The sequence below is a fragment of the Anoplophora glabripennis genome, unplaced genomic scaffold (genome assembly GCF_000390285.2).
Source record: "Anoplophora glabripennis isolate ALB-LARVAE unplaced genomic scaffold, Agla_2.0 scaffold18, whole genome shotgun sequence".
NCBI classification, from domain to species: Eukaryota; Metazoa; Arthropoda; class Insecta; order Coleoptera; family Cerambycidae; genus Anoplophora; species Anoplophora glabripennis.
In genome coordinates this window covers 671,709-682,769 of record NW_019416221.1, presented here as the reverse complement: position 1 = coordinate 682,769, position 11,061 = coordinate 671,709, and the positions used below count along the sequence as shown (strand labels likewise).

The window sequence follows — 11,061 nt, the reverse complement described above, 5'->3', positions numbered from 1 at the left end:
TTTAATAAATAATAATGACTATGAAAAATTTTTTGCTGCCTAGCAAATATTGAATGTTTAAATAAAATTAACTGTTACACAAATATCATTTAAGGGTTAATAGCAAATGAAAATTTACAAAAATTGTGTTACAAATATGGTATGCACTCCATCAGGGTATTAGGATGAGTCCAAAGTTTAAAATGAAGCAGAAGAACTGTCCCTATCGTACTGTTAAAGTACTTAAACCCAAGAGCCACCAAAACCAAGTAGTGGTAGTGATAAAACTAAGTATATCAAATTCTTTGCGTGAACACTAACAGGAAATTGAAAAAAAAAACATGTTCATTCTGTTAATTTCCCAGTAGCACACATCAAATAAAAGTCTCAAATCCTATTACGTAAAAATCAGTATTTAGTTATATGTATATAATTTTATCTAAATCGTCTTATCAGGAATTTAATTCTCTAAGATCGTGTTATCGACTGAACTAATTCATTAGAAATTACCCTCTTCTGACTGAAAGTCAAATAAAAGTATGCACATGTAGAAATTCATCTTAGTTATAAAAGCAATCATACCGTATGTGATTTTGTTGTTATCGGTATTATCGATTAATTCGTGTAGTATCAGTCATTACGAGTTTTATAATCGTCACGATTTGCATAATCAAAATGAGGATTTTCATTATTATCTGATGTAGGTAATCTGTAGAGATTGTATATATCAGTACATACTGTAAATATTTTAAGGTGACTACCTCATTATTTGTTCGTAAATACAAAATATACAGGGCTATCAATTGTGCCTGTCTTGAATATAGCACCATCGATTGTTTATAACCTGAACAGTAAAGTACCATCTATTGGTTGCCATGTCAAACATAAAGCACCATCTATATCTATATTTTGGAAAAAAAGAAAATCCATGTAAAGTATAGGCGAATAATAAATATAATCAGTCTATCTATGTACAAAGCCCATACAACAGAAATATATCTACTAGACCAGAAACAAAGATAAAAAGTGTAGTTTTAACACAAATATTGTTGAATATTACTTAACGTAAAATTAATATTGTTACCAAAAGTTGTGAATGTCTAATTTTGTCCTTAGTGAAGTCATCGTAAAAAAACAGTAATTCTTTAAACATATCTTTGTCGACATACTTGAACTTATAATTATTTGCAATACAGTCGTTAAAGCAAAACTGCTTATTATTTTCTTAAGTACGGATGTATTCTTTGTTGATTTTTGTGAAACTGGTAATCAGTAACTTCCTTTTTGATGTGATAGATGCCAATACCTGCATATTAGTTTAAATTCCATAAGGACGCTTCCACTAACGTCTATTATGACAACCTTGTCCAAATATACCATTAAATAGACAAAATAAACAGCTATTTGTGAATTTCTGCATAGAGTCGAATAAATTTGTTGAAAGAAGAGCTGAAAAATGTATGGATTAAAGAGCGCAGCACAGCTTTCGAAAAAAAAAATCAGCATAACGAACTCTTGGTTCGCCTACCTGACACTGACGTCATTCTGCAAGAATTTTTTGATGAAGAGGAAACACAGAACCAGTTTTATGTATAGCAAAACATGAATCATTAGTATTACTCAGGAATAGAATGACGTAGATATCTCAATTTTATTATACTGTACATGTAACTGTATGGGAACATATGCGTATGAATATTTAAAGAAATGCAGTAATCTATATTGTATATGATTATGTTATGCAAATTAGTGTCGAGAACATTGATTTTTTTACATATGCTATAGAATATAATCATAGGCGTAGTTTCTCCAGTATAGTGACAGACAAAAATATGTTTGTTTCTCTGTAAAGTAAATTTTCGCTTACATCTTTAATGCGCATGCTCAGTAACATTGATAAATTTTAATTTATTAATTAACTTGACCTTTGAAGCTTCTTAAATATTTCTAATATTGCCAGAATATCGCGATATTTAAGGCCATGCCAAACATTTTTTTGGCACTTATGCCCAAACTAGGTACATAAGATCGAAAATCGATCTAATAAAAATATTGGGAAATTCTTCATGACAATGTGTACTATGGGTTTGCCGATTATTTGGCGTATGTGACGTCACTACTAAAAAGGTCTATTCACAGCAAACGTAACATCAGAAGGTAAAACATCAAAAGTTAAAATTATAAATCCCGTCCAATTAATTCTTATTAACGGTTCAGCATAAGTTACAAGCTTAAAAACGAACAATTATATTTTTTTTTTATATTGTAATACAGGGTGTTATACAAACTCTATCTATGACAAACTTTGACAGATTCTAGCTGGGTTAATTTCAAACATTCTTTCTTATATGATGTCCGTTTTGTTTTGGTTTAGAAGTTACGAGCAATTTAAAAAATGTAATTCCATATTTCAATCAAATTTAGCCTGATAAATAAAAATTATGGTTCCTGTAACAATAAATATTTTTTGTCATTTTGTTTATTCGTTTGACACTTAGTGCTAAATAAAAAATGAATTTATTTTCAAGAGAATTATATTTTCGCAGTACCTCATTTTTATAACAAAACTTTATTTTGATGAAAACATGAATGACGGTGTTTTCATTTTTGCTAGAACACTACCTCAGGATTACAGTGATATAGATTTTGGTTCAAAGTGATCTTGAATGAGTTATTATTTATAACAATAATTATTCTGCTTGTGTACAACAAAAAGACGTCAATGGCATTTAATTAAGTCTACTAGTTTTAGTGACGTAACATTTTCCCACATAAATGCACATCGGAGAACGTATATATTATGCGATTATGGCACACTTAATGGCACAAATGGCCAGGTCAGGCTTAGCCCATTTACAGATAGACACATCTCTTAACTAGAGATAGAAATTAGTATCAGTCGTTGTTTACTTTAGTATCAAGTGTGTGCTATTTATAAAAATCATTGTTAATGATTCAAGTTATTTTTGTTTCTATAGATATGAATGCGTTTCCTTTAATTTTAGTAGAAATGTTACTACGGTCACACTACATATGCCATTGAAGTAACCCACTAAACAAGAAACTTTATAGCACATTACATTCATTTTAATGACGTAATTTTACTGTGTAAGGTCACTGCAAGTTTGCCAGAACATTTCATATGCCCCTCAGGCCGGCCCTGCATCCTGCGAAATGGGGAACGCCGGGGCCACCTCTTCGACGTCGCTGATTGCAAAACCGTTCACCTGACCAAGGCCCACCGGTTTGTGCTTTCCCAATTCCCAATATTAATTAAAATTCCAAAAGTTTTTGTTTTCATGCACTGCTGTCTTACGACTGTATGTCGGATTCAGACTTCAGGATTGGCATCCTTTATTGAAATAGGTAGGTACTTAATAAAAAAAATGTAATTGAGGAAAGGTGATGAAAATCTAGCAATCATAGTTTATGGTTGGTTTATAAAAAAGTATTAGTCCTAACTTAGTCTTAGTATTAACCTTAATCTTAGTCCTAATAAGTTAAATGTACAGAATGTAATGTATCGGTTTATAAAAATCCCTAGTCGTAAGGAGGTCTTAAGACATGACCTTGAAAGTTCGCATCTTTTAATTTTTCTAGGATTAAGACTAAGATCTGAGAAGTGCGCATGCACAAGTATTGCATTTCGTAGCATAGTGGCCTCCTGTCTTTGTCTATGGTGGTCGCCAATACGCCATTGCCATAGTAATAGGTTATATTTTTCTTTTCACTCACCAACAAAACAAATAAAATAACATTACCACAGAATAATAAACAAGTATAATGCTGTGATATTACTAGCCATGCGCGTAGTCGAATCGCTCATTGGTTAATCTTAATAAAATTAGGACCACACATTGTTTTTATAAACGTGTACCTATTCTTAGGACTAATTTAATACTAAGACTAAGACTAAGTTAGGACTAATACTTTTTTATAAACCAACCATTATAGACGTCACTCCAAGTTGAAATAACTAAATGTGGAAATGAGAAATTTGCGGTTACACATTTTTAATTTTTTTTTTTTCGTTAGTTCTTGGCACAGAATTATTAAAATTTGAGGGAGCACATCCAGGTTTTAATTTCGATACTGGAACAATATTTAGTTACAGTTTGTAGTCTACAGAGTAAAAATAACGTAGTAAATACCGAACGCACTATAGATCTAATATATATGTACTATTAGATCTATGGAACGCACTATGCAACTCATTGGCGAGAAATCGAGAACCATAACTTAAAACTAACCTCAAATTTAAGTTATGATGTTATGAATAAAAATGAATAATCCTAATAACGATGAAGCTGAAAAGGAACCTAGAAGACAATTTCCAGGCCCCCATGCAAGAAATAATCAGCAAGTAATTTGTAATCCGATAAAAATGAATGTATCAATAAAGCTTAATTTTCTAGTACAAATTTACTCCAGACGAACTGAGGGTGATACGAGAATGCAATAAAGAAAGTTTCTACCAAAGATGTTTACCCCTAGGAGCTCTTTTGGGAGGAGGAGTTTACTACGGGGTTAAAACAGGTGAGTTCGATAAAAACGAAAGCCGCTCACACACAGGATAATTTTCTTAGGTTCCCTCAAACCGAACACCAGATTTGGAGCTACGCCAAAAGTTTTAACAGCTGTCGTAGTAGGATATTTCATAGGTAAATTCTCGTACCAAGCAAAATGTGCTGAGAAATTAATGCAGCTACCCAACAGTCAACTTGGGGAAATGTTGAGGCAGAAACGCAGGGGCAATCTTCAGGAAAGGTAAAAATAAATTTTATATACTTACATTGATATATTTGTCAGTAATTTTTATTTATTTTTTAGTTTAGACACCAGTTTTGGGCCTGGTATGTCCCTTGCTCCATTCAGCGGAATGAGTTCGTATGATACGTATAGCGATCTTAATCCGAATAGCAGTTTAAATATGGACACCGCCAGGCCAGATGCACCCGGATTAGATGATTATCAAAGACCGTCTGTAGATAGTAAGTACCTTTTTATTAATCTTTTTAAAAAATATGACGCTAGTTCTGATAAAAGTTTGTTTTCACATTTATTATATTGAGAGTTTCTTGACCATACTTTGGATAATATAACACACTCATGAACTACTTTGATGATTTGTATTCAGCGACTTGTCATTTCATCATTTAATTTGTCACGTTGCGTGCCCTGTTGTAGTAGTTGTGCTATCCCGATTATGTTTTAACAACATCCCTGAAATCTCACGTTCACTGTTTCGCCTCTTCAGCTAAACCCGTAAGTCAGCTGCGGATGTGCATTTAATTAACCGTATTTTTTCCAGATCCGATTTATGAGGAAGAAATGCCTCCTATCCAAAAACACACCACCACTTACGAGGAATTGAGGAAGAAGAATCGGGAAGAATATCAACAAAAAAGAATCGGAAACTATAGGTAAAGATCCGAGACTGTTACATAAAATAGCAAAAAAAATGTCTACTTAACAAACGATTTTTGTTAGGGAACCTGCAAAGCCATTGCCACCTCCATCGAAATCCTCATCCGAGACAGAAGATCCTTCAGCGGCTAAAACTAAATACGGAGACGTTTGGGGCTAAGTAAAAGAATGAAGCACGCATCGATGTCATTAAAGGAGTGAGTGAAATATGGCGATCGTTATTTTATTATTTTTTGTTCGCAAAATGCATTTCAATACAAATAAATGGAAAAAATACAGTTGTAAATACAAATAAACTTATAGGTTTTCAAATAGAAGTGTACGATTCAAGGGCAAAGTATTTACATTTTATAGACTTTTTGAAATAGCGATAGGTGTATAAAAATTGATATAAATCACTTATTCTCGGTTGAAACTTGTTTATGTGCTTAATAGTTGAATAAAAAGCTGTATAATCACTTAATGTTTATTTCTCCAGGGCGGTAAAAGTTAAAATATTCAGTCAAGTTGTGTAACACACAAAAGTGCTTAAATTGTCAAGTTCTACACTGCATTATTGAAGCAACACCCTTTACAATAAACGTCAATGATACCCAACTTTACTGAGTGCAAATGTTACAACGTACACTGTTGAGAATAGTACATATAAGTTACTAGATTTTGGTGATTGTCAATTCGAAACTACATTCAGTTCTTTAATTTCTAGAGTTTTCAAAATTTTTAATTTTTTCATTCGCGTTTAGTTTTTGTTTGGTATGCAACAAACAAAACAAAATATGTGTATACTTGTCTGCATAAGAATTGCAAAAGTTTTATATATTACAGATTATGGATAAGTATATTAAAAATGCATAACACAATTATAAACAAATTCTCTTTTATATATAAAACAGTAATATAATTTCTGTGTTTTCTAATGTAACCTAACAGTTCACACAAAAAGACATGAGGACAATACATCTCACCTACACAGAAAAACATCTCTCGATACAGCCAAAGCACAGTTCATATTAAGCTGTGGCCAAAGCATCTGCAAAAAAAACGATCTTGACAGCGTGTAAGGCGACTCCAGTTGCATATGTAAGCACCTTTAAAAAAGCACTTTAATTTTTTGACAATTTTCAACGATTTTCCCAAAAAAAGACTCAGAAAATTCTTGAAAGAATTCCGTTAAATTATAACGGCGCTAAACAACTATATAAGTTTTCGAAATTTTCGATTTATTCCTTCCAAAGTTCCTATTTTATAGGCAACATAAAATACAATATATTTGTATACTTGGTTGCATAAAAGTTTTAAAATTATATTGTAAATCATCATCAATTTCTGTCTTTTCTAATGTAGCCTAACAGTTCACATAAAAAAGACATCATTGACTGCATAAGAATTCTTAAAATTCTCTAGGAATTCTTAAAATTTTATATTTTCTACATTTTGGGTAAATGGGTTAAAAATTAGCAACACAATTGTAAATAAATCAGCAAAATCTAAAAAATTGCGGTGAACTATTACGGCCCTGATCAATCCAAAACTGCATTCAATTCATTTTTAACTCTACAAGTTTTTGAGATTTTCTATTTTTTTCTTGGCGCAAGCTTTTGCAGAAAAACCGACCATCATAATGTGTTTGGCGAACTCAATTGTGTACGGAACCGCCTTTAGAAAAGCACTTTAATTTTTTGATAATTTTCATGGACTCAAAAATTTTTAGGAAAATATAAAAATATTCCGGTGAACTATAACGGCCCTGATAAATCCAAAATTGTATTCAGTTCCTCTTTAGCTACACCAGTTTGCATGATTTTTTGATTTCTTTCAAGCTTTTGTTTGGTAGGCGACTCACAATACATACATGTGTATACTTGGCTGCATAAGAATTCTTAAAATTTTATCTATTCTAAATTTTGGTTAAATGCATTAAAAATAAACAACACAATTGTAAATAAATTTTCCTTTATTTATAGAACAGTAATATAATTTCTGTATTTTCTAAAGTAGCTTAACAATTCACAATAAAAAGACATGGGAACAAAACTTCTCACCTACGCAGACAAGTCGGTTCATCCTCGATACAGCCAGTGCAATCACGTTAAACCAACTTTTCATTCTCCACCGTACAACAATATATTCTCAAAGAACCGAATTTAGAAAAGAACTTTAATTTTTTGACAATGTTCATGAAAATTCTCAAAAAATTAGAGTACCGTCTATAGACGGTACCCCATATCTAATTTATTACGCGAGCTAGAGAAAAATTCGTTTTAGTTTTGGATTTGTCAGTATCGTTATAGTCTGGAAGAATTTTTTCAGATTTTTCCGTGACTCTAAAATTTTTTCACCGAAAAATCGATGACCATCGATTTTCTCAAAAATTTTTAGGAGTCTGAAAATTCTGAAAAAAATCACCTGATTTGTCTACCTAGACAATAACGGCTCTGACTAATCGAAAACTGCTGTCAGTTCCTCTCTAGCTCTGTCAATTTTCGAGATTTTTTACATTTTCTTTCCAGTTCCAAAGTTTTGGTTATGTAGGCAACATACAATACATTTGTTTGTATACTTGGCTGCATAATAATTCCTAAAATCGCCTTTAGAGAGGCACTTTAATTTTTTGACGATAATTTTCATCAAAACTCTCAAAAAATTAGAATGCCGTCTAAATACGGCATCCCGTATCTAAATTAGGCCGCAGAATACGCCGATGTAGACCGTTTTTTTGTAAATTGCTTTCCTGAAGAAAGAAAATTGAATATCTCGAAAATTACGCGAGCTAGAGAGAAATTCGTTTTAGTTTGGGATTTTCCAGTACCGTTATAGCCTGGAGGAATTTTTTTAGATTTTTCCGAACCCCTAAAATTTTTTCACCGAAAAATCGATTTTCTCAAAAATTTTTAGGAGTCTGAAAATTCTGAAAAAAATCAGGTAGACAATAACGGTGCTGACTAATCGAAAACTGCTGTCAGTTCCTATCTAGCTCCTTCCGTTTTCGAGATTATAGATTTTTTCCTTAACGGGGGCATTTGCACAAAAACCGACTATCCCAGCGTGTTCAACGGCCTTAGTTGCGTACGGTACCGCCTTCAAAGAGGCACTTTAATTTGTTGATACGGAACCGCTTTTAGAAAAGCACTTTATCATTTTGACAATTTTCATGGACCATCGATTTTCTCAAAAATTTTGAGAACTCAGAAAAATCTGAAACAATTCCGGAGAACTATATAACTATAATCCAAAAATGTATTCAGTTCCTCTCTAGCTACACAAGTTTGCGAGACTTTATGATTTCTTTCAATCCGATTTCATTTAAATTTTTTGTTTGGTAAGCAACACACAATACAATACATGTGTATACTTGGCTGCATAAGAATTCTTGAAATTTTATATATTGTAGATTTTCAGTAAATTCATTAAAAATAAGCAACACAGTTTATCTACAATCTTCCTTTATTTATATATCAATTTTTCGTTCAGTGAAGTGGAACTTTAGTTGATTAACCAATCACAATTATTATTATTCACTACCAAGGATTTTATCACATACTTCTATCCTATACTGATCATTTTGCAATTGACTTGAAGCCGAAAAGTGGGGCGACGTACCGGCGTATTCATACGCATGCGTTTACTTTACGGGTTTTGATTGGTTGAAAGGAACCGAGAACGGTGAGCGCCGAGCGGTAAAAAAGTCAAACGTCAAACCAAGCTAACCTAAAAAGTTTTGTTTTGTGTTGAAAATGTTTGGGTATAGTGTATATTTTAATAAATAAATAAATAAATGTATCTTTTCAGTTTTATTTCATAATCTGTTTAAACCTGCACTAATGCTTCTATTAATTTATCTTGTGTTGATATTTAGTAAAAATGTTTCAAAATTATACTCGATAAGAGCCTTAATCGTGATGGACATTATTATCGGATTGGTCTTTTACAGATATTTTATAGCATGTTTTTTTATATTATCAAATAAACTGCAGAAACCACTAATAAATAATTATATAATAAACATTTTTTTATTAAAAAAAAAAATTGTCAGTTGTACCCGGCTATCGTGAATAGTGACGATTTTTTGAAATACTAGTCTTGTTTAATAAATACACCAATGTCATTTAAAAAAATGTCCAAAATTACGAACATGCCTATGTACATAGTTTTAAAAGCATATAAATTTGTATTGTTTTATTTTATTTGAGCCTGCAAAATATTAAATAGGTTATGCAGATACTTACGTTATTTATTGAAATTAATAAATAGTAAAAAATAAATAGTAAAATAATGTGTTAGATAAGGAGCCTATCGATAGAGGACTCATATAAGAAAATGGTAGAAAAGTAAACATTTAGAAATTGAAGTGAACTCAGTGAAAATAGATTTAATATCTCATATGTATACAATAAAGCGGCTATAGTACAGAGCATGCCGTGACTGTCTTTTAAATTTAAATGCAACCGCGCCTAATTATGGAACATGCGCAAAACACACAGAGTACGTCTCGCCCCCACTTTTTGGAAACAAGGTCATCCATTGAAACTATAGGTAATGATCAGTATAGGATAGAAGTATGTGGATTTTATACAAGAAATCCTTGATTCATTACAAAATGCAGCCAAAGTTAGAACCATAGAAAATATAGTATTAACGTATATTTTCTATGGTTAGATCTGTTAGAAGAGGAAGAAGAAGAAGAGTTCTTTAAAACCCGAAGTTATTTTTTATTTCAATATGAATTATGAATATTTTTTAGGTTATACTTGAAAATGTCTTTAAGAAAGTATTGTAAAGTTTTCCCTCAAATTATAAATTACATAAAAAACAACAATACGTTATGGTGTCGGCCGGTACTATTTCACTTAAATCAAAATTACGTAGCTTCATGCAATTCGCATAATAAAGTAGATGTACGATTTTCATCAACCAGTACTAGTCCAAAAAGGTTCGAGAAGAATTTGAATTTGAAGCAAATATATTATGGAGTTTTGACTCCTCAGATACGTGCAGTTAAGGTAAGCATAAGTTTGCTACTAATGACGCTAGCAATCAACAATATTAAAATTTGCAGATATTCTCATTATCATCGAGCATAGTTGGTATTGTAGCGCAACCATTTCTATACAAGGAAATAGCTGCATCAGGAAATGTACCTGTAATTATAGCTGCCTACTCTTTCATTGGATTCTTTACTGTTGTTACTCCTATATTACTGCATTTAGTAACAAAAAAGTATATCACGCACTTGGAATATAATGCAGAAAGTAACAGCTATATCGCAAAAACAGTGAACTTTTTATGTATGACTAAAGAGGTAATTTAAAAAATTATATTTAACGTGTAAAATTGTAGGTAAACAAAAACATTTGTATTACAGACTGAATTTAAACCGGAAGAAGTAAAAGTTCCAGATGTCCCTGGTTTGTTTACGACATTTTTTGCAAAGGGGAAAGCTTTATTTTTGGATCCTAGACTATTTGACCAACCTGAACACTATGCTAAAATTATGGGCTTTGACAAACCGCTCGATTTTAAACTAAATGAGAAACCTCCCCCTCAGACGTAGAAAGAAACGTCATAACAAAACCGTTGTTGAATTATGAAAGTGGATGTGTTTGTACTGACTGTAGTTATCTAAATTGTTTAGATTTAATTTAATGTGATAATAAA

General features: G+C 31.8%; 2 protein-coding genes across 2 annotated transcripts; both read left to right on the top strand.

The window, feature by feature from the left end:
• Window positions 1-4,223: 4,223 nt before the first annotated feature.
• Window positions 4,224-5,864, top strand: LOC108908225 (OCIA domain-containing protein 1). The gene is made up of 6 exons (XM_018712176.1): window positions 4,224-4,342; window positions 4,395-4,515; window positions 4,566-4,746; window positions 4,810-4,970; window positions 5,291-5,402; window positions 5,470-5,864. The coding sequence occupies exons 1-6, from the start codon at window positions 4,262-4,264 to the stop codon at window positions 5,564-5,566; spliced, it is 753 nt and encodes a 250-aa protein (XP_018567692.1). The 5' UTR covers window positions 4,224-4,261; the 3' UTR covers window positions 5,567-5,864.
• A 4,245-nt stretch (window positions 5,865-10,109) lies between these two features.
• LOC108908200 (transmembrane protein 70 homolog, mitochondrial) lies at window positions 10,110-11,057 on the top strand. Its single transcript, XM_018712138.1, has 3 exons — window positions 10,110-10,406; window positions 10,463-10,705; window positions 10,769-11,057. The coding sequence occupies exons 1-3, from the start codon at window positions 10,161-10,163 to the stop codon at window positions 10,955-10,957; spliced, it is 678 nt and encodes a 225-aa protein (XP_018567654.1). The 5' UTR covers window positions 10,110-10,160; the 3' UTR covers window positions 10,958-11,057.
• Window positions 11,058-11,061: the final 4 nt, after the last annotated feature.

Bases quoted from the DNA above. Each gene is read 5' to 3' on its own strand.
- LOC108908225 (XM_018712176.1), top strand. From the start codon at position 4,262: ATGAATAATCCTAATAACGATGAAGCTGAAAAGGAACCTAGAAGACAA. The intron at 4,516-4,565 runs GTGAGTTCGATA...TAATTTTCTTAG, and splicing joins TTACTACGGGGTTAAAACAG to GTTCCCTCAAACCGAACACC. The intron at 4,971-5,290 runs GTAAGTACCTTT...TATTTTTTCCAG, and splicing joins TCAAAGACCGTCTGTAGATA to ATCCGATTTATGAGGAAGAA.
- LOC108908200 (XM_018712138.1), top strand. From the start codon at position 10,161: ATGTCTTTAAGAAAGTATTGTAAAGTTTTCCCTCAAATTATAAATTAC. The intron at 10,407-10,462 runs GTAAGCATAAGT...TAAAATTTGCAG, and splicing joins CTCAGATACGTGCAGTTAAG to ATATTCTCATTATCATCGAG. The intron at 10,706-10,768 runs GTAATTTAAAAA...TTTGTATTACAG, and splicing joins TTTTATGTATGACTAAAGAG to ACTGAATTTAAACCGGAAGA.